The following is a 25,968-nucleotide window of genomic DNA, read 5'->3' as shown; positions in this document are numbered from 1 at the left end:
GATAGTTGCGTGGTTGGTTATTTTTAGCAAAAGATTAAAAACGGAAATTCATTTTCCAATTTCTAGGGCCTACTACTTTTTACTGAAGTCCAGAGTTTGACTCTTCTACATATTATGCATTTTATATATATATATTTTTGTAATCTGCAGAGAAATCTTACTGTAGTAAAGCAACAAAATATTGAGCTGCAGAGGGAGATTCAGAAGCTCAGAGATGACCTTGCAGCAAAGAGTTCAAAGCTTTCACAGGATTTTCGGGTAATTGCTATTTGAAATATTTACAATATAGCTTTCAAATGGACATATTTTACTTCTGAATTTCTAAACTCTACGGGCTAGATCATCAGTTTTGTAAATCTGTGTAGCTCCACTGAGTTCAGTATGAAATTCAGCTATTGCTTTCCTTCTCATTCTCTATCTGGCAAAGTTAATAAATGCACTTGACGCTGAGGGGAAAAATGGAAATGTGAAACTGGATGATACAAGATAGAAAGAAAGATCAGGACAAAATTGAAAGAAAAAGAAAATAGTGCATAACATTTTCATGAGTTCATATTTTATATCTCTGTCAGAAAGGGGAGTCGAAAGAAAAGGGACTTGTCCATTACAGAAAAAAACATGATTGTAACTTTAGTTTTCCCAAATTGCATGTAGCCTAATTTTGATCTCACTTATAGCATGCAAATCATTTGAAGTCAATGGAGTTATATTGGTATAATATGGGTGAGTTCAGAATCAGACCTCTCTTTTGGCTACACTGCTGCAAATGTTATGAAGCACTGTAACATTCCTGTTTATTTGGCTAAGTTAGTAACATGCAAGGCAATTTTAGCAGGCCTCCTATTACCAAAGAGCTACAGTCAATACAGCACAAACAGTAACCATAAACTGCTTTGTGATATCTGCTTTTGCACAATGTTTTGTACTTCCTTTGGTGTTAAAAGTTCTACGCATCAAAGCTCTGATCCTGCAGGTAGAATCCCTATTTACTTCAACTGGAGTTTTAGTACCTAAGGACAAGTTTGTGCTCAACGTTTATTGGAGAGGAAAAGTAAAAGCTTACAGACCAAACTCCTTAGGGGGACATAGGATCCAAGGGAGGTTGGGGAATCCCCATCACTGGAAGTTTTTAAGAACAGGATAGACACACACCTGTCAGGGATGGTCTAGGTTTACTTGGTCCTGCTTCAGTCCAGTTACATCAGTGGTGAATTCAGCCCTACTGTATATTAGCCTTAAAAAAAAAAAAGAATACTGCAGAGTGAGGCAAGATGCATACTGTACATTTTTTCAGTTGCTTAATAAATTATTTAAACTTTGTCATTTCCCGTCTTGATCCTACAATATTAGATTAAAAGAGAGATACAGAAAAAGACAATGAAGTTTACTGGGATGAAAAATGCTGAGAGTGATGACACATTTTTGAATACTTGCTGCCTTTTTCACATAGCTGCAAAAATTCCATTCAGATTGCAGCAAAGACAAGCTCTTCTCACTTTTGAAGAGGAGGATGGTATGGTACATATTTTAATTATAACTAGTAATGTATTTCACGTTAACAGCAAGGGATATGGGGTTAAACAACAATTTATTTGATCAGCAGGAGGGCTTACTAGCTTGGGTTTCCAGGGCTGGAGGGGGAACCTGCTTACAGTGAGTAAGAGCACCAGAATCTGGCTCTCAGCCTAGATGCAAACATTTTCATGGTATCACAAATAAAGTTTAAGAGTAGCAGCCGTGTTAGTCTGTATCTGCAAAAACAACAGGAGTACTTGTGGCACCTTAGAGACTAACAAATGTATTTGAGCATAAGCTTTCGTGGGCTAAAACCCAAATAAAGTTGAAAACAATATTGAGACAATCCCACTTTCTCTACATTCAGAGCCCAGTCACTCAGATGGGTGCACAGAGGTAGACAACTGCACCTTGTGAGAGTAGAATTTTGCCCACTATGTCAGCATCAGCTCTAGTCCAATTAAACTCAGCTGACAGAATACCAACAGTCTACCCTCAATTACATAGATCCTACCTCACAGAGGGGTGAGGCCTGATCTACAGCCCATGGAGATCAGTGCAAGTCTTTCTGCAGATTTCAGTGGGCTTTGGATCAGTCAATGTTATCTTTCACAACATTAATGTACAGACTTATAGTCAATATTAGTAAATCCATGCCAATGATATAGGGCAGTTTTCCCTACATCAGCCTCCTTCAGACACAGCTGTGCCCCATTAAAATGCAGGCAACCCGAGCCTACAGTAGAGTTGGAGGTTGGAACTTAGTTGATGCAGATTTAAATTAAACAGAACAGTTTGTTTGCAAACTAGTAAATAAAATTTCACATAAAGCAAGAGCCTGCCTTATTTCTCAATTAACTCTTAGCTGGAATCAAAATGTTTCATACTGGTAGTGATTTAGCCATAATATTGTATATAGAGATAGCATCTTTCATACTGACAATCCTAAAATACTTTACTAGTGATGCACATTACATACAGTGGTGAGATTTTAAAAAGGTATTTTAACACATAACGAAGCAGATAGGTGCCTAGTGGGATTTTCAAAAGCACTTAGGCACCTCACTCCCATTTATTTCACTTTTAGTGATGCTAAAGAGATTTTTGGCTAAGGGCACTAGGGAGTACTTTTCATTAGTGTAAAGCTACCTGAAAATCTTCTTAATTTCCCTTGCAGTTGCCCAGAAACTGATAAGAAGAGGTAAGCATACTGTGAGCCTGGATAATGAAAAGATAGAGTTGAAAGCAATGCCGGTTACACTAGAAACAGGAGTCAAATTTGAGGTAATTGACAGGTCAATATAAAAACTTTTGAGATACTTCAAGAATATGTACCTTTGTTTTCAAAAACTGTATCGAACGGGTACTGTAGCACATAAAGAAAATAAAGTCTGTTTTTTGTTAGCTCCATGTCACAATTTCTGGAGAGAAGATCAATATTTCTGAAGTACCAGATCTACCAATACCTGATGAGTGGATCAGAGATAAATTAGAACTGAATTTCTACAAATCCAAACAAGGAGGAGGAGAAGTAAAGGATGTGAGATATGACAGAAGGTCTCGCACAGCCATTATTACATTCCTCAAACCTGGAGGTATTTTATACAACATCTTGTTAGCTAAAGTTACAGGGCCTGATTCTCCACTCATCTATATTGTTTTTGCCCTGGTGGAACTGCATGGACTTCAGCTGAATTATTCCTTATTTATTCAACTATAAATGAGAAGAGACTCAGGCCCATAGGTCTTTAAACACAGCTGTTTAAAGCTGTTTTGGATCAAATATGAATTCATACACAGCTTGGAAGCTTTGATATTTGCCCTCACATTACAGTATTCAAAACTTCTTTTGCCTTTGCATTACTGGACTTTATTTTACAGGAAAGAGAAAAGTGGGAAAATATACTTGTCATGTCATGCCACTGAAAGTTACCCAGATTCTCAGCTGGTGTCAATGGGTGAAACTCCACTAAAATCAGTGGATCTGCATTAATTTACATCAGCTGTAGATTTGATCCACAAACTTTAGTGGACAGTTAATTAACATCTGTTTTGTCACAAATGTCAATTCCAATTTCCAAATAGTAAACTTTAAAAAATTGTATTTAGTTTCTAACTATATACTAAAATGATTGGTCTTGTTTCTGACATGCTTAAAAATACCCCTTAGATAGTATTAATTTTATTTCTCACTTTTGAATTCTTTGTTCTAGTTGCTGACAACTGTATGAGACGTACAGAGCATCCTTTCTGCATAAATGAAAAGCGCTTTATGCTTTCTATTTCCCCAAGCATAGAAAAGCACTTGGAAAAATTTCAGGTAAATTAATCTTAATGACGCTACATCCTAAAACAGAGCAAACAATCTGTGCTCTGGGAGGGTGGATTGTGAACAGAATCTTCTCCTCAGGTCACGGAGTGTCAGGAAAACTGCTGTAGTTCTCAGAGCTGCTGTTTCTCCCTCATTTTAGGTGGGTGTATACAAGAACTTGCTGGTGAATTCCCATTGCTGTAGATCTACCAGCCTGGCCTTAGGCTCCTCTGGGGCACAGGAGCTGTGTGCTTTACAGATTGTGGGGAGTGTTCACTCCTTGCAGAGAGTCCCCCATAGCCTGTTCCTCTGTTGATGATCTTATGACCTACAATATGAGGGCCGTAATTCACTCAGAAATTACAAATGCTTTTTTCATCATATGTCACAGCAGTAACCATGTCTGTCTACAGTCAGGGCAGAGATAAGGTTCCATCAGGTGTTTTATGGCTTAATTGTTCTCATTTAAGTTACACACAATTGATGAATCAGTGTCCATATCATAAAAGCACTACTAAATCTAGCATTAATTTAACCCCTCATTGCCTGTGCTGTGGTTAATGGGTATATTATACCAACATTCCCAATCGACCTAAAAGCACCCACAAAGCTTTTACAAACAGTAAGTCCTCTTTGCAAAACCCCACAGTTCATGTATATCAGTGAATTCTCTGTAAGCTGTTTTTCTCTGCATAAAGTTTTATCCATCTACCTATGAGGTTAGAAATGATTTCTCTATGCCCATATTTACAATATGCACTCCAGTGTGTATTGGCCCAGATGCAAATATCCAGGATTGTTTGTCTTAGCATTGTTCTTTATACGTTTCAACAGTACTTATACTGTAGGGTCAGTACCTTTCCTCCCACCCCTCCCCTGGGCTTGCATAGGGTATGTTAGTAAGCGTACCAGGTTCCCAGTTCCCTCTGCTTAGGTGTGAGTGTGCATATACACAAACCCCCAGGTTAAATCACTGGTCCTAACCTGGCTAGAGAATGTTTTCTCAACATAACTCTGTCAATAAGGAAAAAAACACAACATGTTATAAACACGGATGCTGCTGTGTCACAGACCTGTGTTAGTGCATGGTGGTTCTTACAGTGTAGATAGACACATGCAGACATACACCATCTCAGTTAAAAATGTGCTTTCCAGGTTGCAAGAAATGATATATTTTGAAGTTAATAAGGAATCAGATCCCATGTCTGGTGTAAACTGGTGTATCTGCATTGACTTAAATGGAGCAATGTTGATTTACATCAGTTGAGAATCTGGCTCACTATGTTTCAGTGAAGAGTTTAGGACACATGAGCTAAAGAGGCCAGATCCTGCTTTTACTGAAGTCAGTAGCCTGACTCTATAGAATTCAAACCTCCCAGTGATTTCAGTAGTAGACCAACACCATAGTAGAAATCCTAAAATGAAAGGCAAGCTTGTAGTGATATCTTCGCACTGACATTTTAACTGTGCAACCTACCGGTTCCTGAAACTGAACATACAGTGTGTGTTTTCCTCCTTACCAGATATTTTCTGGGATTTCCAAGAAGACCATACTGCTGTCAGAAATTCAAGAGGTTGAGGAGGATGAGGAGAGCATGCAGGATATGATAGAAATTCATTTTCAGAAGCCTAGCAATGACGGCGGGGAAATCGAGAACATCAAATATGTAGCAACAGGAACCAAACTAGCCTATTTTGAGGAAGATACTGAGAATGTGGCATGAAGCTTTACCGCTGGGGCTTTCACTTTGCCCAGTGTGACACAGTATAATGGAAAAATGTTGCAGACTTTTAGTCTTTTTAATATCTGTGCTTTTTAATCTTCAAAATTTACACTTGAAAAGAAGAACTGCCTGCCTTTCCTTCCTTTCACCTGCATGATGACAAGACTCTTAGAGTATGTCTACACAGCCGTTAAACACCTGCTGCTGGCCTGGATCAGCTGACTCAAACTCAGGGGGCTTGGGCTGCAGGGCTGTAAAACTGCGATGTAGATGTTCAGGCTCAGGCTGGAGCCCAGGCTCCGGGACCCCGCAAGGTGGGACAGTCCCAGAGCCTGAACATGTACACTGCAATTTTAAAGCCCCACAACCTGAGTCAGCTGACCCAGCCTAGCCTCTCGTATTTAACTGCTGTGTAGACATACCGTTATGGTCTCGAGAGCACAGCTATGTGAAACTCACTGGTTCTGGCTTCTAGAGGTTCCTTGTAAAGTTCAGCAATAAATATTACACAAAGCCGAGATCTCCGTGCAAAACTCATCTGAAACCTTAGAGTTTGCTTAATGTATGTGGGTCCACCAAACCCCTTAATCCCTCACCAGCACCTGAAACTTGATCAAGGTTGCTTTCTGCAAATCAGATGTGAGTTTTGCATGAATAACAAAACCCAAAACTTGATAGATTTTTCCTAGTTGAGGTTTTTGTTAGGAAAGCTTTACATCACTGCTCAAAAGTAATTTAAAGTGTCTCTCCTTCATACAGTGTATAGCCCAATAGGACTCCAGTCCTGATCAGATCCTTTGGTGCTGCCATAATACAAGCAACTGATAATTATTCTGTAACTTTATAGGACTCTATAATCAAATTAGCTATGGAATGTCCATAATGAAGAAAGTGATATGTAGTTTTTCAAATGTGCTTATGATCAAAAAGGGGAGTGTTCAAAAATGGCACCAGTGTACTCATCAGTTGACATCTGATGGGCTAAGTTGTGCCTTTAAGGAACAGCTCAGAGCTGGTAGCAAATGGCATGGAGGTAATCTTACTCCTGGGGGAATTCTGGGCCACTGCACATGCTCAGAATTCATGTGTCCCACAGAATTTTATTTTTCCCCCACAGAAAATACTTTCTATCCCAAAAGTGCTGCAGTTCTGCCTTTTTCTCACCAGAGGCCACTGTGGCACCAGAACAGCCAACAGCATGAATGCAGCAGACTGTTCTGGTGCCACAGCGGCCTCTGGTGGACAAAAGGCAGAACTGAAGCACTTCTGGGCGGAATGTATTTTTTGTGGGGGAAAAAAAATTCTGTGCACGTGCAGTGGCACAGAATTCCCCCAGGAGTAGAAGTTCATCACAGCACCTGGCCCGTGGAGCCAGGTTAGGACAGAGTGGGGCACATGGGGCTGCTGGGGGATCACAGACGGGTTCAGAATGGCTAGTGGGGAGGACAGATGGGGGGGCTAGTGGGCTGTGGAGCTAGGGGGGTGATAGCATTGACCCAGGGGTTGAATGGGAGTGGGGGTGCATAGCCACATGGGGACGGGGGCTGCAGGGACCCATCGGGATGGAGGGATGCGAGGACAGGGACAGATGTGCCTGATTGAATGGGAGAGGCTTGTGATCAGCCAGGGTCTGCATGGGGGAGGCTTCCTAACAATCCTGCCCTCTCCACCCCCCCAAAAAAACAAAAAACTTCTCCCACCCACACCCAACAACCCTTCAGGTTCACTCCAGGCTCCTTCCCGCTCCCTCAGCTCCTCTGTTACTCCTGAAACTCCAGAGCTTTTGCACTGCTTCTGACAGGTGCAGGAAACACAGTTCTGTATTGTAATTTAAATGAATTACTCAGAGTTCTGTATTAATATGCCTAGTAAGGAATCTGTTTATAAAAAAAAATAATTACCAGAATCTTTATTCTTTTGGTCTGTATTGTTACAGACATTCTTACTGACATATTTTGAAATAAATTACCAAAATAATTGAAACTGGCATTATATTGTATTATTTTGACAAATAAAATATGAAGAATTTTGCAGAATTTTAAAATATTGTGTGCAGAATTTTTAATTTTTTGGCACAGAATTCCCCCAGGAGTATAATCTGCACTGCTGTTGGAATGTTGATACCTCTTCTGGGGCCTGATCCAACACCTACCGAACTCTTTAGTGAGTTAATATGAGGTCTCTCTCTAGGAAGGATGTATTATTTATGAGAGGTCTTTTTCTTAACTATTTGTATCTACAGTTACACTATTCTTCAGTTATACCCATTATTTTGTCTAATTTAAACACATACAGATACTAGCTAAGAACTCAGGTGGCTCTTAAAACTATGTATAACAGATTATTATTTTGTAACCATACTGGAGCAACCATCTGGTTATGATTGCCTTGTCTGAGGATTTTATTTTGTGTGATCATGGCCACAGCCCTCTTTCTGAGGGCAGCAGTAAATGGATGGAGATGGCCAATTGGAAAAGGGGCATATGGAAGGCAGCACAGATTTCATTCATAGCCCTTGAATCAGGGACAAAAGGCAGAATTTATTGTCTTCATTCACATCTTAAATTATATTAAAAGTTCTTTGAACTGAATTGGGCTTGCAAAGGGAGGGAGTGTCCTCTCTTCCCAAGGGGGGATTTATTGCCTCTCTCTCTTTTTCCTTCTCCACCCTTGTGGGGCTGGAATAATTTGGCAGTCTGTCATGTGGCAGCAGAAAACCTCTAATGTCACTTAACACGGAGGGAGGGGTTCATGTGAATATCATTTATTTTCATTATATAAAAGCCCTTACTGTACAAAAGGGATTTTGTATTATACCCTGTAGGAAGACATTGGAAAATATACATCAGACATTGATTGTAGCTATAATATACAAAAAGTCAGATTTAGATTACACAGCCTTAACAAATGAACAACAAAATACATGGCTGTATATAGAAAACAAAAAATCAAGTACTGTCAAAGTTGGTTTTGTTTTCCTTCTGCTTAGAACAAAGAAAGGAAAAGTCTCCTCTGTTTGATGTGTGGAAAAAGTTTACATTGATTACACTAAATAACCAACATAAAATGCATAATAAACAAAGGCATGTGAAACTATGGGAGAATTGTGTACTTAGCAATTAGCTTTAAAAATGTCTTGATATTTTGAGGAGATGCTCTAAACTGCACAGAGAAAAAAAAGTGCATGAAGATCAACAACATAAACCCTATCACTGAAAAGCATTGAGATGTAAAACCTGAAGAATGAAGGTTTCAGTGGAAATTCTGACAAAAGTTTAAACATGGCAGGACTAGTGAAAAGGTGCAGATAAAAGTAACAAAGTAAAATCAAGAAGAGTTTTTAAGTAATACATCTTAAGAACCAGGTACTATTTGTGAATTTCTCAGTCTATTGATTATCCAGTTTAAAAGTGTTAAGTAGTGATTTTATATAAAGACAACGGGAGATCAGTTTCAAACAAAAAATAAGACCTTTTTCAGAAACAGTCATTTTTGATATTTCTTTCAATTAGGTGCTATTACCACCCATAATATTAAATAATGGTCAAATAATAAATTAAATACAGCCTTAGAAAACATCAGTAATAAATCCTTGTTCCTAAATGTCCTCATTATATGTCAGAATATTTAAGATGGAGAAGAAGAGTTAGAAGCTTTCTTCTCTAGGCAGAAATACACTAGACAGGCCACACAAACAAAATTCCTCCTAGGAAACACATGCTAGAATGGTAGTTCCTCACTGGAGGGGAGTGCGTTGCATGCACTTCACTCCATCAACCTGAGCTCTTTCAAGCAGCTGCCAGCAATGGGGGCTTTAGCGGGGAGCAAAGCCTGCATTCCAAAACCACCGTTTGACCTGGCCATGCACTAGGGCCCAATGGGTCAGAGTGGGGAGGCTCCTAACACTTTTGCCTTCTTGCTTACCTATACCGGGGCCAGCCATGGTTCAGCTCATAGGAAGCTAATGCAGCAGGAATAAATTAACAGCTTTCTTCTGTGCCATTGATACCAATGGGAGAAATTAGAGAACAATTTAATGGAAAGGGTTTCCCACCAATCCTACAGTGGTATCTAGGAATATGTTGTAGGTAGTGCTAGTTCAGTCCTTATTAGCTGCAAATGTTTGAATTCCATTGGCAAGGAGCATTCTTGCTGAGAAGATTCCTTTTCTGATCCATTTAGGAAAGGTGGTGTCATCACTGAGAGGGGTCAGAAACAGAACATATATTTAGTTTCTGGAGACAATCTAAATGATGTGATGGGGACTAAGTAATACAGTGATGGCCATCTTATAAATGTCTGTAATAATAATTAGATAAGATTAGGTAGCCACAGAATGGCTGCACACTCTTCCTATCCACTTATGATCTCATGAAATTGTTATTCTCCAGTGGAAGTTTAAAAATTCCTATATTTCTTCACTATGTTGCTAGGATGCAGCCGACACCATGTTCTAAACTTCGGCTTTGAAATTACAAGACACCCTACACAATCAGAAGTTCAGATCCCAATTTCCAACAGGATTAATGCAGATTTGACAGGGTAGTTCCCTCAGTTTACACTCATGCACTCTATCTCTCTGGGTGGGTGGTTTTGGATGATACTGTGATGCTAGGCTTTGGGTTAAACCTTGTTGAAGCTAGTGGATGTAACCATAAAAATAAAGATAAGAAACACAAGCTCCTTTGTGGAATAAAATGTTGAAATAATAGAGTTGCTTTCCAAACACAGGCCATGCCATGCAGGACCAGTGAGAAAATGGCCTCCTGAAAGCAGGGGTTTGGGTGGGTATTGCTTGCTCAGTTCGAACTGTGTGTGGAGACACAGCCTGTAGAAACATTACAGCACACCAAGAAGGCAGCAAGGAAGCACCAGATGCAGAGAAGCACTGTGACCTTGATCCTGAGAAAAAGCTCAGTGAGAAAGAGCTGACAGAGAGCTTGGGGCTAAGTGGATAGAAAGGAGCTTGGAATTGTGAGGAAAGAAACCACGTCCTTCTGTGTTCAGGGAAACAAGAATTTGTGTGTTTCTTGTAAATAAACAGAAATACCTGACTCCATCATCAGTTTCTCCTAATGGGAACAACCCATGACCCCCCAAACTGGCTATCTGCTCTGGTCAAAAGGGGTAACAATACCTTCAAACCTTGATCCCACCGCTGTACATGAACACTAAGGTTCCCATGGCACCTGTCAGATTTGCCACATTCCTCACAGTAATGCTGTTTGCTAGTAGATTGCCAGCTGTCCGTTCTGAAGTGGCTCCCTTTCAGTTGTGGTCTATTTATGCATCCATATATACATGACACTCCATGTTTATAACCTCAGTACAATGTTATGGAACTAAAGTTGCTCCAATGTAAAATCTAACACTATTGCTTGTTACCCTTTTTATTTTATTGCAGCAAAACTGAGAAGAAAACTGAACAGGAGAGGGCACCCTAACCTTCCTGTTTCTGTGTCATCCATGCCATAAAAATAGAACCCATATATATATATATATATATTGCTTTCCTTTAATTTAAAAAAGAAAACCACAGCAGAACTAGATAATTGATATCACAAATCAAAAATAACTATAAAATGAGGACAGTTATTGTAAGAGGGCTTTGAGAGCTATGGATGAAAAGCATTATATAAGAGCTATGAAGTAGTCTAATTATTTCTTTAGAAAATTGTTTTACCATTCTGCACTGCAAACGAGCTGGGAGGAGGAATCATCTACAAGAAATCTGATGTGTGACTGCCAAACGTCTTGCCACTTTGGAAGCACTTAATATCTCTCCATGTGAAGCTTTACCATAGCACCCATCACTAGAGTGTCTATGGGCTTGTCTGAAAAATAAGCTAGGATGTGAATTTAAAACCCAAATAAGTGGATTAAGCTAAACTGCACAAAGGTATTATTAGTGTAGAACAGGAGTGTCCACACAGGGAGCTCATGCAGAATAGCTGTTGAGGAATTGCTATTCCGGGCTATTTCCCCATGTAGACAAGCCCTGAGCGCTGAAGATTCCATTCTAAGAAGCTGCAGCAGACCATGCCAAGGAAGAAGGAAAGGTGTGGGGATGCAATAACTCATCGCAGAGTCTTCATTTTAATTTCCTTCAAGTTCACATTTTAGGAGAAAAAAAGACAATTTTAAATCAAGTCTTAAAAAGAGTCATTGCTACTTGCATAATTTACGTCTAGTAAGCACCCAGACAAGGCAAAGGATAAAACTGCCTGAAAAGCACATCCTACTAGCTCTAAGATAGCACTGACAATCCTCACTGGGGACTCAAGGGGCCTCATTCACCACTTTCTTTTTCTTGCCCCTACAAAAGTGACAACAAAATGCCATTACATGCCCACCCATTGGACGTCAGAGTACTTCTGGCTTCCTGCACTTCCACATGACAGATGAACAATACCCACAGTCTGTATCTCTGCCATAGCATTCAGTTCACTCTCACTTGATTTATACATTATTTTATGCCCAATTGGTTTAACATGCCTGCCTTGCCTCCTTATGTCACCGCATTCATCCTTGGATTACTCCTTCCCGCCTCTTCCCTGTGCCCATCCTCATCCCACTCCCTCCCTCCCTATCGCCTCCCCCTCCTACTTAGCATCCTGATTTTAGTTTCATAGGTTTATTTGTGGATAGATCGATCTAGATAAGCAAAAACGCGCGTAGGACGGCCTGTGACAGTTTCACACCTCAGGGCACCTTAGATGACCGCATGGTGTGCCGCAGGCCAGGCCGATGCTGTATCAGCTATACCCTGCAGCTGTACCAGTACCTGGTAAGACACCAGCTCCTATCAGTACCTGATTGTATGCTTCCTCTTTTTAGTTATAAACAAACCATACAAATCAACATGAAAACCGGGCACAGACACCGGAGTTAAAACCCAATCTCTGTGTCGCAAACCCCTTTAGTTTCTCCTTGGGGTTAAGGGTCACCTGTATCTCGGCTGTGCCAATCCACGGATGTCAAGCGACAGAAGCGGGCGTCGCTCCTCAGCGTCTCAACAGAAGCGGCCGCCTGCCCGGGGAGAGCTGTCAGCTGGGACGTGTAGTTGACGGTCCCCTTTTACAGCGCACTGTTCTCCCCCGATAAGGGGCGCAGGGTACTACAGTCCCCAGCAAGCATCGCGCCGAGACGGGCTGATGAATGCCAAGGCTGTCGGGGAAACCGAACTAAGAAGTGAAAGTAAAGCTGCATCGGGCTGTTGCACGGTCGGGGCCAGGCGGCCAGCGGTGCAGTCATGGCAAGTGGCTCGCACTGGGTGTGTTTCTTTTTACCGCGTGCAGCAGAGGGGCTCCGAGCTGGCCCGGCAGGACTTCGGGCTCGAATTGAGGGTAGCGGGGCTTTGGACGCGGTGGGTTGCGTGATGCATTCGTACCGAGCGCCCCGCTGCACGGTTCGCAAGAGGCTGAACCCGCGGAACGGCCCGGCCGTTCTTGTAGCGCGTGGAAAACATCGTGGGTCAAATTCGGCTCAGCCTGCCCTACAGTCCGCGTGACGCTGTTCTGGGCAAGAGAAATCTCAAAGGGGATTCACCCCGAGAAATCCCCCCACACCGTGCCAGGGCAGGAGCAGGGTTTGCTTCTCACGGGCCTGCCCCCCAAAACTTGCTGTTCGTGGAGGAGCTGCAGGAGGTCAGGGCCATCCATGCAGAAGCCCCGTGCCTCGGTAGCCTGCACTGGCTCTGGCTGCCCCTAGCCCAGCTGCTGGGCAGTGCAGTTGCAATAGGGCCTCGGAGGGGGAGGGGCTGTATTATTTTTCCTGGCTAATTCCCCCTTGTCCCTACCTGCCTCTGCAACCGGGCACAGGAACAATATTCCTCTGTTTTATATGCTGAAACAGTAATTGTGTGGTTTGAATTGATAACAGCAAATGAAATTGCTCCAGGCCCGGTTAAATAACAGTCATTCTCTAGCAAGTTATTTGTAATTTAAGGAAACACATTGAAAATGTGTACTAACCAAAGTGCTGGCTAGCTATTATTCCTTAGCCAAAGTAAACGGTCATTGTGGGTTGTATTAAACCTTTTCGAAGTTAGTGGGTGTAAGAGCCCTCTTTCATTCAGGCTAAATGTAAAGAAGCCATTAAGTCCCTCTGTGTAACTAGCATAATGACAGGTTTCAGAGTAACAGCCTTGTTAGTCTGTATTCGCAAAAAGAAAAGGAGTACTTGTGGCACCTTAGAGACTAACCAATTTATTTGAGCATAAGCTTTCGTGAGCTAGTGAGCTGTAGCTCACGAAAGCTTATGCTCAAATAAATTGGTTAGTCTCTAAGGTGCCACAAGTACTTCTTTTCTTTTTGTGTAACTAGGTGGCTAAAATAACCCAACACACAAGCACATGACAAAACTTGAGTTAAAGCTGAACTGTATAGTTCAGCAGGTTTCCCTGGGGGCTAGGGTTATCACGTGGCCGGTATTTGACAGGCCTGGCTGTTTAAAAAAAAAAAAAGATTTGCCAGAAAAATAATTAATTATGCCAGAGCTTTTTTTAATGTGGTCTAAAGATTTGCATTATCATCACAAAAAGAAAAGGAGGACCTGTTGCACCTTAGAGCCTAACAAATTTATTAGAGCATAAGCTTTCGTGAGCTACAGCTCACTTCATCGGATGCATTTATTTTCCACTGAATGCATCTGATGAAGTGAGCTATAGCTCACGAAAGCTTATGCTCAAATAAATTTGTTCGTCGCTAAGGTGCCACAAGTCCTCCTTTTCTTTTTGCGGATACAGACTAACACGGCTGCTACTCTGAAACCTATTATCATCATGGGATAAAAGTTTGTGTCCAACTAAAGAGGCTGCAGGGTTCCCACTTCCACAGTTTAAATAACAGATCAAAACTGTTGAAAACATAGCAACTGTCTGTCCACCAACATGCGAGCGCACCGCCTGTGTGTATGAGAAAGAGGGTTTGAGTCATTCAAGAGTGAGGAGACATGCAGTGTTATCAGTCTTATCTAAATGTGTTCTCTTTAAATACTGTAAGTGGCTGTTGAAGGGGGGGGCAGGGTTGTGGAGTTGCCTTCTGTTTGGGGTTGCAGTGGGCTTGCCTTGGAGCTGAGGTGCCTTTTTTTTTTTTCTTCATTTCAAAGGTGGTAACCCTACTAGGGACGGGTACAGCAAACACCTGTCACAGCGGCTAGGACGTTGATTGGTGGAATTGTATGTGTGTGTGGGGGGAGGGGGGGATCTGTCATGAGAGAAACACAGAGAAGGCAGCAAGGGACCAGCCACAGGAGAACTGTTAGCACTATCCTGAGGGAAAAAAGCTAAGAAAGAGTGAGCTTTTGGGCCAAGTGCTGGCTAAAAGAGAGTTGGGACTGTGAGCAAAGAAATTGTCTCCTGCTGCTTGATTCCTGCTCTATTCAGAGAAACAGGGTTTGTACATGTTATTGTAAACAAACAGGATTGCATTAGAGATACCTGAATCCATCATCAATTTTTCCTTCTAGAAGAAACAAACTTCAGGGCCGCAACTTTGGTTAACCACTCAGGTCAAAACCAGGTAACCCTATATATACTTCAGCCAGCCAGAAAGAAGCTTGTTCATACAATCAGTGTCAGTTTAAAACATGTATTTCTGTGCATGAGCTCTCTGGTTGACAAAAAGTGAAAGTCTGTTCTCAAGACGAGCAGAGTGCAATTTATTTATTTAGCGTTCACATAGCAAAGCAATAGCATTCTTAGTGGCCAAGTGGAGCTCTTGGAACACCACCACTAATTTGGCTAGCAGGCAGTCCTCAACAATGTGTATCATTGTTTGATCTGCACCGCAGCTTGGATTGTCTTGAAGACCCCAACGCTGCTGATTGGCTGCACAAAGGCCTTGCCCATTCCGGAATCTGTTAAGAAGGACACACTGACGACTTGTCAGGTCAAAGACGGGCAGGGAAGCAGTAAGATGCAATAAGTAGAGTGCAACAAGCTAATGCTACAATAAACTGTTATTTTACTGTGTTAATATTCCATCAGCTAAATGACTAATGACTGCAATAGAATCCATTTGGAAGAATCCATGCATCTGTGTGCAGCACCATTGACTTACATGGGATCCCACTGGAACATAGGAGTCTACACTTGTAGATCCAGTTGCAAAATCAAGGCTTAAATCTGTGTGTAACAGCGTAGCACCCGCCTCTCACAAGTGCCCCCTCTGCTTAGGTGTGTCTGTGATCTTTAGACAGTCCCAGCCTGGTATCAGGCCACACCCCGAGGGCTTCCTCTCTGGAGGCAATGGCTTTGTCATCTTGGTCTGTTCAAGCCCAAGCTTTCCAGTTGGGCTTCTCAGTCGTTCAGATCCCCTTTAGGGGGCGTTTACCACTGCCCAATTGTAGGCCAGGTCCCCAGTGGGGGGTGGAGAGGGTCCCAGCCCAAGGCCCCTAAGAGTAGCAGTCATGCACAACCATGTCCCTTTAACTAACTGCCTTCAATTCGTGGACCACTTCCCCACAGCCCCAGCCACCACAAAAGCTTCACCCTTATCTCAGGGCTCATCTGTGTTCAGGCCCAGCAGCCAACCAGGAGCTCTCTCTCATTCCCCTGGTCCCTGCTAGCACTGAGCTGTACATAGTACTGCAGTTCTCTTTGGCCAGCCAGGAGCTCCAGCAAAGAACTGTCTCTAGCTCTACAGCTCTTTTTATATGGCCTTCCTGGGCCCTGATTGGCTGCTCCCTGCAGCCTTTCTGATTGGCTTCTTCCTCTGCAGCCACTCTAGGCTGCTTGGAGGACACCTCTTTTGCTCTTTTCCTGGGATGGTGTGGCAGGACTCTGAGGCCTCCAGCAGGGGTCCTCTGGGCCTAGTTTAGCCCATCACATTATATCATTCAGATTATTTGATGAATATCAAAGGATTAACAGTTTCAGTCTTGCAAATGCAAGTCTCAGCTTTCTCTTGACATTCAGGGCCAAATTCTTTGCTAGTATAAGTTGGCACAACTCCAGTGGAACTGCAGTAACTTATATCAGCAGTGAACCTGGCCTTTATTGTCCATTGATTCTTCTTCTGTAATTTGGCATTTATGTAAAAGCAAGATATTAGAATTTTGTGACACTATTCTTTTCTTTTCTTTTCTGTTCATGCAACCAGACAGCATTCTTTCGATGTACTGTTCCAACATGCATTACAAACAATGAGAGCATCTTTGTCTTGGATACCTTCTCAAAAAACATAAATGCATTAAAAGATGCAGCATCTATAATTGAAATAGCTTCTTACTTAAATATTGTCTTTTGAAATTAATTCCTGTATTGAAAAAATGTATAATATCAAAGTATTAATATTCTCTATGGCAGGGGTCTCAAACTCAATTTGCCTTAGGGCCAGTGCCAATCCTCAAATCCTCCCAGAGGGCCAATAATGTCACTGAAGATGGTGTTCAGAAAAGAAAATGTCTATATTGTATTTTTTATTTCAAATTTCTTAGGAATAATAAAACTGTCATACAACTTCATACAATTTTTCGCCAGCCAGAGAGTTTTTAGTGCTTGCGAGACACCTGGTAATGCTTTAGTTCTGCCAGTTTGTTGATGTTTGGCCTTCGTGAGTGAGCAGTTGAAACCTTCAGGATTGCAGCAAGGTGTGCATCAGATAGTTGTGTGCGGTATTTTGACTTGTTTATATTCATTGTGGAAAAAAGTGATGCTGCCTCTATGGCTGACTCTGCCCGGCAACTAATGATGCTGCCTCCATGGTTGACTGTGCCCAGCAACTAGTGATGATATCTCTGTCCCTCTCCCCCAGCCAATGGGAGCTGTGGGGGGCGGTGCCTGCAGCAGACATTGCCCCAGCAGCATGACTGCATGCGTCTCTCCTCCGCAGGCCGCAGTGGGGAGGTTCTTGGGCCGCAGATGGCCTGCGGGCTGGGACTTTGAGACCCCTGCTCTGTGGTATCTCATTATTATTCACTCATTTCACTTTTTCAACTTATGATACAATGGGGTCTATATTTTTTTTCCAGTGAAAGTAACATTTTAAAATTGTGTAGAATAGAGATATAAACTAATGGGATCAACGTTTATGCCCCAGTATCAAAATTAAACATCGTCACCTCAGTCCTCCTCTTGGCAGCAGTATACCATTATAGAAGCACAAATTCAAAATCTATTGATGGTGTTGCTTTGTTTGAAGAAAAATAACACTACTATTTAACTCTTATATATCACTTTAGAAACATTATCAGATTAATTCATCCTCATATCTCCTTATGAGGTAGATGATTCAGTATTGCTAGCTGCATGGTACAGATGGGGAACCGGGGACACAGAAGGGGTCAGTGTCAGACCTGGAACTTGGGAGTTATTTCCTCTCATTCTTATGGTCATACCACTAAACCACACTTTTCTGTGTGTGAGACCACATATCTGTGTGGTAACCTGGAGTGGCCAGGTTCTTTTACGGACTCTTTATAGTAGAGAAGGAGCCAGTTATGGCTTCTTGACCCTCTTTTTGCCACAGTACTGGGCACAGGTTAGAGCATCCTCAGGGCTGCTTCAGCATGCCAGCTGGTAAGGCCTCCTAAGGGACTGTCTGCCCGATGAGTGTTCTAGCCATGCCTCCTTCCCGCCTTCCCAATCCTGTGCCAGAGGCTATGTAGAAGGTGCCAGTTCTGGCTTCTGTTTGCTTTCTGGGAACTCCCTCTAGCTGGGGAGTTGCCTGTCTCCAGTCCCATTGTGCTGTCTGAGAGTGGGGTAAAAATCTGCCCCACGATGTTATCAAGATGAACAAAAAACAAATTGGCTTATACTGAAGAAAATCACCATTTCATAAGTAAAACTTATAGCTCTTTAAATGTGAAGCCTGATCAAAATAGGGCTCATGTCTTCTCATATTAAAGCTTTCAGGGTGCACTGCTACGCTGTCATTGAATCTGTCTTCTGACTCCCTTTGGAAATAATAGACTGGTGGTCCACGTAGCTGTGAATCCATGTCAGTGAAAAATTATCATTCTGTGGCATGTTTTGCAGGCTTTGTAACGGCTATGCTAGCCCTGGCTCTACCTTCTGCAGTGTAGATCCAGAAGAGAGCTTCTTACAGTAGTGTAAAGAATGTCAAGAAAAATTGACCTGGCTCACAGCCACTCAGAAATTATTGACACTTCATTCCTATAGATGGCTCCATGACAAAACACTAAATTATTTACTTCTCCTTAAATCACTGAACTGTTACAAAACCTCTCTCTACTGAACAGTAAATAGTAGTTGTGACACTGAGCCAGAAAGGGTTAAGCAACTTGCAGGCTAAATGACCCAAATTCAACCTTTAGAGATATATTAGTGTATAATGATTGTATTTTTTGGTGTGTTGACATATATATTGTTAGAGATTGACAGTGTAACCAAATGGTTCTATTCTGTTAATTCAGAGATCGAAAGGAGAAAACATTTAGATGAACTGTGAATGTAGTAGTATCATTTTCTTCATTTCTCTTTGAAGTTTGTAGTAAACTACCTATAAATGGCAGGAGATGGGCAGTTGCCTGATGCCAATCTGTGTAGCTAATTATGGGTGGTGCTTAGGAAATAGAAGGTTTTACTGCAAATCCACAATGCTTTATCCAAGGAATGCCTGCTATCAAGAGGCTGCCAGAGAACTATAAGACCTCTAGGGCCCTGATCCTGTAACTCAGATCTGCTTAAGCTTTGTCATGGGAAGTTTGATTCGCGAGACTGAGGTCTCCAGTTCCAGTTTGGATCACCCTGATATTGGATGTTGGAATGTAACCTAAGGAACTTATTCTGAAAGAACTCTTCGCAGCTCTAAAGCTCACCATCTGTACTGTGAAAATGACCTAAGAATTTTATTCAAGTCTGTTTGTATAATGATCTTTTAACCAATACTTTTTTTTTCCCTAATAAATTTTAGTTTAGTTAATAAGAATTGGCTGTAAGCCTTTATGTGGGTAAGATCTGAATATTCATTGACCTGGTGAGTAATGTGTCTGGTACTTTGGGATTGGTAGAACTTTTTATATGATGAACCAGATTTTCAGTAATCCTTGTCATATTTGACTTGGCTGTCTGGGTAGGAGCTCAAGGCTCGATTGTTTAAGGGAACTGTATTTCTGGCTTCTGGGTAACCAGTAAGGTGTTGTAGAAGTTATTTTGTTGATGGTTTGGTGAATCTAAGTATTAGAAATATCCAATGGTTTTGGGGATTGTCTGCCTCATTCTTTGTACTTTGCCCTGACTGAGCAATCTCAGCATGGCCCCCCTTGGACTCCGGTCACAGTAGTACTTTCCAACTCTGTTCACACACTCAATGTTGGAATCAGAAAATAGAACAAAAGTAGTCTTATTAATACACCAAATTCTGCTCATTTTAGAAGCCATTTAAGTCTAAAAGTCTGCTTTTCACTTGCTCTGCTTTGGCATTTGAAGTTGATGTGATTTACACCACTAGTGTAAAAAGGCCTTAGGCCTGGTCTACACCTAAAACTTAGACTGACTGTGCTACATCTCTCAGGACTGTGAAAAATATCATGCCCTGTGCAACATAGTTAGGTTGACCAACACTCCCATCTTGTAGATGCAGCTAAGACAACATAATTCTTCTGTTGACCTACCTACCATCTCTCTGAGAAGTGGATTATGTACGCTGTCGGAAAATTCCCTTCCTTTGATGTAGGAAGCCTGTACAATACAGCGCTACAGTGCACAGCTGCAGCACCGTAGCTGTGCTTCTGTAATGTAGACAAACCTTTAATGTAAAGGAAAATTAAGCCTGGAGTTCTTTGGTGAAATGTGCCATGAGAGAGAATCAAAAGTTTATTCAGCATTCTTCCTGCTGCGGGAATGGAAAGAGGTGTATTATGGATCTCTGTACAGGAGGGATGGTGTGACAGAGTGGATATCAGAGAGGTACTGGGAAATCTCTTCTGGGGAGGGAACAGCTAATGGCATAAGTCACTGCACTTATAACTTGTATTTACAATGTGTCGTGTCTCTGTCCACAGGCCCCAGGACGAGCTGCCAACTCTAGGAAAACAGTTGTGGTCTCTGGTATTCCAGATGGCATTGTGAAAGATGATGTCATGGCTGACATATTGATGATTCATTTCCAAAAGACAAAGAATAGAGGTGGAGACGTGAAGGATGTAGTTTATCCAACAACAATAAAAGGAGTTGCATACATAATCTTTGAAGATCAAGAAGGTATTCATATTAACAAATAACATAATTGTACCCAAGAAATAAGAGTATGTAATTTAGAACATTAAACTTAAAACACTACACATGAACGCCCTCATATTAATCCCAAATTTTAAGATTTCCTCCTGTTTATTAAGGGCAAAAATGTGAATAGGCTTCATGCAGAGTATTTGTGTCTTTTAAGACTAGTAAAAGAATAAATCTGTAACTTGCATAGCAGATGAGATTTTTATAGTCAAGCCTTGGGGAATAAATCTCTGCCAATTAATGTTCTAAGGAGACAGGCTGCTCTCTCTCTCTCCTCTGAACAATTTTGAGAAATACATAAAATATCAGGCAAGAATATTGAGCAATGGGGAAATTGCTAGGGAAACCATCAAGAGAAACACACGTATGAAGTATTCCAACCATCAGACAGGAAATAAAACATTATCATCCTCTTGCAAAACAAAGCGAGTCTGAATTTTCTTCTCAGTTACAGAGAATGTTCTCCAGAAAGATGAACACAGATTAGAGGACAAGAGGCTGGGCAGGTATTATCCTCTGAAAATATCTCTCTATAGCGAACACGTAAGTGCTTCCATCATAGCGTCCTAATGGTGTGGTCATGCCTGTGGTGCACTTATTAATTGCTTTTATTTTACACGTATAGGTCTTCACCTGTGTCTCATCTGTTCTCGATTTGTCCATTTTTGGAGATAAATACATTTTGGAAGATCTGGTGCAGGAGCTTAAGAAGACTATCCCAGCCTTGAGCTTCAGTCCTTTGCAATCCAATGGACAAATTTCTGTTCAAGGGTCATTCCCAGCAATCAAGACACTAAAAGACAATTTGTTATTAAAAGCAAATTCCCTTTCAGGGAAGGGCAAGAGGGGAGAGAGAAAGCCAGATCAGAGACCTAACATCAGGACCCAGAAGTGTGGACTATTTGTGGAGCCAAATAATACTTTTGTCCATAATGTAAACAGGAAAGAACAAGTGGTTGTCCTTGACACAGATATATACTACTACATGAAACATTTTTTATACAAGGAAAGTCTGGCAAAATACAATGTTGTAAGTCATGGAGTCACAGATGGTGAGATTACCACAGTATATCTAGAAAATGCCAGAGCAAGTTCTGATTCTAGAGAATTAGAAAGGGCCAAAGAGGGAATTGAAGATTTGTCTGCAAAACTTCACTGCAGATTACGTAAAGAAAGATTCTCTTTTGATGGCAACACCAGACCTGAAAGGCAGAAATATAAACAGGCATGTGAGAGCATAAAATCCCGATTCCCCAAAGTTCTGGTTATTCCTTATGATACTCACATTGATGTGATAGGAAGTTCCTCTGAGACATATGAATTTACCCAAGAAGTGAATAGAACAGTAAAAAGCCACTTCCAAAAGAGATTCAGGAGGTAGAAGTCATTTAGGTGCTGTAGGTGATGCCTACGAGCTAGGACTTCCTGAGAATGACATCTCTTACACCAAAGTACAGTCTCCCAAGGGCGTTGATAGAAGCCCTATTACTGGGGACTTTTTATAAAGGATGTTTTGCACTTCTGTAATTTCCAGCCGAGGATTTCAAAGCACTTTGCAAACTTCAATTAATTAGGGCCCAATCCTGCTCCCATTAGAGTTTTGCCATTGACTCCACACAGCATCCTAATAGTATTAGGAGCCTCATTTCACACACTGTGGCTCCTCTATCATTAAAAGAAAATGCAGGCCCTTCTATATCACAGCTGATACAGTCCTACAATATGTGCACAGGCACTTCTCAAAGCACAGGAATCATGGACACCAAGACAAAAGTCCCAAATACTAACTTAAATTTCAAACAAGTAGCAAATGTCCTCTTCGTGCATCTGGTGAAATTAAAGTGCGTAGAAGTTAGTTTTCGTAGTGAATGGACCATCCCTGTTTTATGGTCTCTATGCATCACAAATGAGTGCCTCTTGTGGCTGTATTAACATACACTCTTTTTATGCAAGTTTTTGTTTAATAAATCACTTAGTTTTACATGTAAAACATGTTTTGATAAACTTTTTTCTTTCTATATGCAGCAAATTTAAAGTAGTTTTATTTAACCAATAAAAAAAGTAAATGCTGTTTTTGTGCATGAATTGAATTCTAATTTCCATCCACATATATCTTGACAGAAATTATAAGTAAAAAATTAATCATAATCTAGTAAATAAAAAACATGCACCAATCACTATTTTGTAACCAAAAAATGGTGCAAATTAGGAATCTGAATAAATGTATGTTAAGCTAGGTAGGCTCATTGACTCATAGACTTTAAGGCCAGAAAGTACCACCATGATCATCTAGTCTGACCTCTTGCACATTGCAGGCCACAGAACCTCACCTACCCACTCCTGTAATAGACCCATAACCTCTGGCTGAGTTACTGAAGTCCTCAAATCATGATTTAAAGCCTTCAAGTTACAGAGAATCCACCATTTACAGTAGTTTAAACCTGTAAGGGACCTGTGCCCCATGCTGCAGAGGAAGATGAAAAATCCACACAGTTCCTTAAATCACTGTGTAAAGATACAGTATATCCTCCTGGTTAGCAAAAAGAAGTAGCAAATTTAATGTAAAGGCTCTAATTGCAAGTTGCAAGTAAACATATTTTAATGGTTTCCAACCAACAAGAATTAATCTTTCTTTAGGAAAATAACTAAGGTACAAATGCAAAAAAAAAAAAAGAGAGAGATTAAAATCACTTATTTAAATCAAGGTTTCCTTCTTGGTGGTTTAAATTGCTTTGCTTTAAATCAATCCCCCTTACTTGAGGCAGAGAGTATATTGAGGGCGGGGAAGAAGGGATTTTTAAGCGTTTAGGGAATAAATAAGAGGCCATTCAGATACTATAAGGGATAAACCAACTAGGTATTGATTGTCAAAGAGGAACCTGGGGATACTGTATATTTGTTTGTGCTAGCAGGTAGCTACAGAGAACAGGAACATTGTTACCTGCCTTTGGTGTTCTCGTTGCAGGAGAAGGTCCTTGTGATAGAGACACACCCAGAAGGTGGAGCTCTTATACCTGGGAAGGGTGCATGAGCTCTGACCCCAGAAATGTAGTTTAGTGATTGGTAGTCATTTTGTAGAAACGTTTCCTGTTTTTTCAGTCAGCTAACCCAGCCTCCCACATTCAAAATGCATATTAGGCACAGATAAGTGATAATTGGCCTTATTTTCACAGGACTATTGAACTCTCACTGACGGGCAGCTGCAGCTGCTCAGCATCTCTTACAATCAGACCAGTTATTTGAATATCTCTAAGTTTTGGAATGAAAGTGTTGGTCACTGCATTTAGACTCCTGGCTTTGCTTCTACTTACGCAGTTATTGACAATGCAGTGAAATGGACACTGCACTGGGCAGCACAGCATGGGGAGGAGGTGACCAGCCCTCTGTGGAGAAAGAAGTGGTTCGGGACTATTTAGAAAAGCTGGACGAGCACAAGTCCATGGGGCTGGATGCGCTGCAACCGAGAGTGCTAAAGGAGTTGTGGGTGTGATTGCAGAGCCATTGGCCATTATCTTTGAAAACTCATGGCGATCAGGGGAGGTCCCGGACGACTGGAAAAAGGCTAATGTAGTGCCCATCTTTAAAAAAGGGAAGAAGGAGGATCCTGGGAACTACAGGCCAGTCAGCCTCACCTCAGTCTTTGGAAAAATCATGGAGCAGGTCCTCAAGGAATCAATTCTGAAGCAGTTAGAGGAGAGGAAAATGATCAGGAACAGTCAGCATGGATTCACCAATGGCAAGTCATGCCTGACTAATCTAATTGCCTTCTGTGACAAGATAACTGGCTCTGTGGATGAGGGGAAAGCAGTGGACGTGTTGTTCCTTGACTTTAGCAAAGCTTTTGACACGGTCTCCCACAGTATTCTTGCGAGCAAGTTAAAGAAGTATGGGCTGGATGAATGGACTATAAGGTGGATAGAAAGTTGGCTAGATTGTCAGGCTCAACGGGTAGTGATCAATGGCTCCGTGTCTAGTTGGCAACCGGTATCAAGTGGAGTGCCCCAAGGGTCGCAGATAACACTAAACTGGGAGGAGAGGTAGATACGCTGGAGGGTAGGGATAGGATACAGAGGGACCTAGACAAATTAGAGGATTGGGCCAAAAGAAATCTGATGAGGTTCAACAAGGACAAGTGCAGAGTCCTGCACTTAGGACTGAAGAATTCCATGCACTGCTACAGACTAGGGACCGAATGGCTAGGCAGCAGTTCTGCGGAAAAGGACCTAGGGGTTACAGTGGACGAGAAGCTGGATATGAGTCAACAGTGTGCCCTTGTTTCCAAGAAGGCCAATGGCATTTTGGGATGTATAAGTAGGGGCATTGCCAGCAGATCGAGGGACGTGATTGTTCCCCTCTATTCGACATTGGTGAGGCCTCATCTGGAGTACTGTGTCCAGTTTTGGGCTCCACACTACAAGAAGGATGTGGAAAAATTGGAAAGAGTCCAGCGGAGGGCAACAAAAATGATTAGGGGACTGGAACACATGACTTATGAGGAGAGGCTGAGGGAACTGGGATTGTTTAGTCTGCGGAAGAGAAGAATGAGGGGGGATTTGATACCTACTTTCAACTACCTGAAAGGGGGTTCCAAAGAGGATGGATCTAGACTGTTCTCAGTGGTAGCAGATGACAGAACAAGGAGTAATGGTCTCAAGTTGCAGTGGGGGAGGTTTAGGTTGGATATTAGGAAAAACTTTTTCACTGGGAGAGTGGTGAAACACTGGAATGCGTTACCTAGGGAGGTGGTGGAATCTCCTTCCTTAGAAGTTTTTAAGGTCAGGCTTGACAAAGCCCTGGCTGGGATGATTTAGTTGGGGACTGGTCCTGCTTTGAGCAGGGGGTTGGACTGACCTCCTGAGGTCCCTTCCAACCCTGATAGTCTATGATTCTATGACACATATTTCCACAGCAAGTCATAACATTCAGCAGTGAATCCTGTGAACAAGAGAGGAGTAATAATTTCCTGTACAGATGTAAGCAACCTCAAAATTGTACTGAAAAGCAACCAATCACTCTAATAATTAATTACAGAAACTAGGGATGGAAAAGACCTTCATATCATATTGTCCGCCATCCCCCCTGCCAGTGCCTGATTGTTTCTGGCTGTGTTTTACAGTCCAGTTTTAAATGTTTCAAATAGTGGTGTTTCTACCACATTGCCAAGGAAATAACTCCACAATCTAATAGAAAATTAGTTAATATTTTAATGTTTAGTTAAATATTTTCTG

The 25,968-nt window shown here is 41.6% G+C and overlaps 2 protein-coding genes and 1 long non-coding RNA gene across 7 annotated transcripts in view; 2 read left to right on the top strand and 1 right to left on the bottom strand.

The window, feature by feature from the left end:
• Nucleotides 1-6,659, top strand: part of NMI (N-myc and STAT interactor) — a 52,610-nt gene extending 45,951 nt beyond the window's left edge. For all 3 annotated transcript variants that reach the window (XM_074967332.1, XM_074967331.1, XM_074967330.1), the window contains exons 5-10: nt 151-258; nt 1,351-1,513; nt 2,693-2,799; nt 2,921-3,110; nt 3,729-3,835; nt 5,350-6,659. In XM_074967332.1, the coding sequence (XP_074823433.1) occupies nt 151-258; nt 1,351-1,513; nt 2,693-2,799; nt 2,921-3,110; nt 3,729-3,835; nt 5,350-5,550 (876 nt within the window). In that variant the 3' untranslated portion in view covers nt 5,551-6,659. The remainder of the gene's footprint in view (nt 1-150; nt 259-1,350; nt 1,514-2,692; nt 2,800-2,920; nt 3,111-3,728; nt 3,836-5,349) is intronic.
• LOC141995874 (uncharacterized) overlaps nt 1-12,622 on the bottom strand; it is a 27,715-nt gene extending 15,093 nt beyond the window's left edge. For both annotated transcript variants that reach the window (XR_012641417.1, XR_012641418.1), the window contains exons 1-2: nt 12,498-12,622; nt 1,153-1,234 (exon numbers count right to left, since the gene is read on the bottom strand). This is a non-coding gene — a long non-coding RNA (uncharacterized LOC141995874). The remainder of the gene's footprint in view (nt 1-1,152; nt 1,235-12,497) is intronic.
• RBM43 (RNA binding motif protein 43) lies at nt 12,598-25,968 on the top strand. Of its 2 annotated transcripts, none has more exons than XM_074967334.1 (4): nt 12,598-12,805; nt 20,518-20,716; nt 21,189-21,283; nt 21,366-25,968. In XM_074967334.1, exons 1-4 carry the CDS (start codon nt 12,803-12,805, stop codon nt 22,119-22,121), a joined length of 1,053 nt encoding a protein of 350 aa, XP_074823435.1. In that variant the 5' UTR covers nt 12,598-12,802; the 3' UTR covers nt 22,122-25,968. The 2 variants fall into 2 exon arrangements, with proteins under 2 accessions (XP_074823435.1, XP_074823434.1); XM_074967333.1 differs by having other exon boundaries at nt 12,599-12,823.

Source organism: Natator depressus, chromosome 11 (assembly GCF_965152275.1).
Source record: "Natator depressus isolate rNatDep1 chromosome 11, rNatDep2.hap1, whole genome shotgun sequence".
Lineage (NCBI taxonomy): Eukaryota > Metazoa > Chordata > Testudines > Cheloniidae > Natator > Natator depressus.
This window is presented reverse-complemented; position numbering and strand designations above follow the sequence as displayed.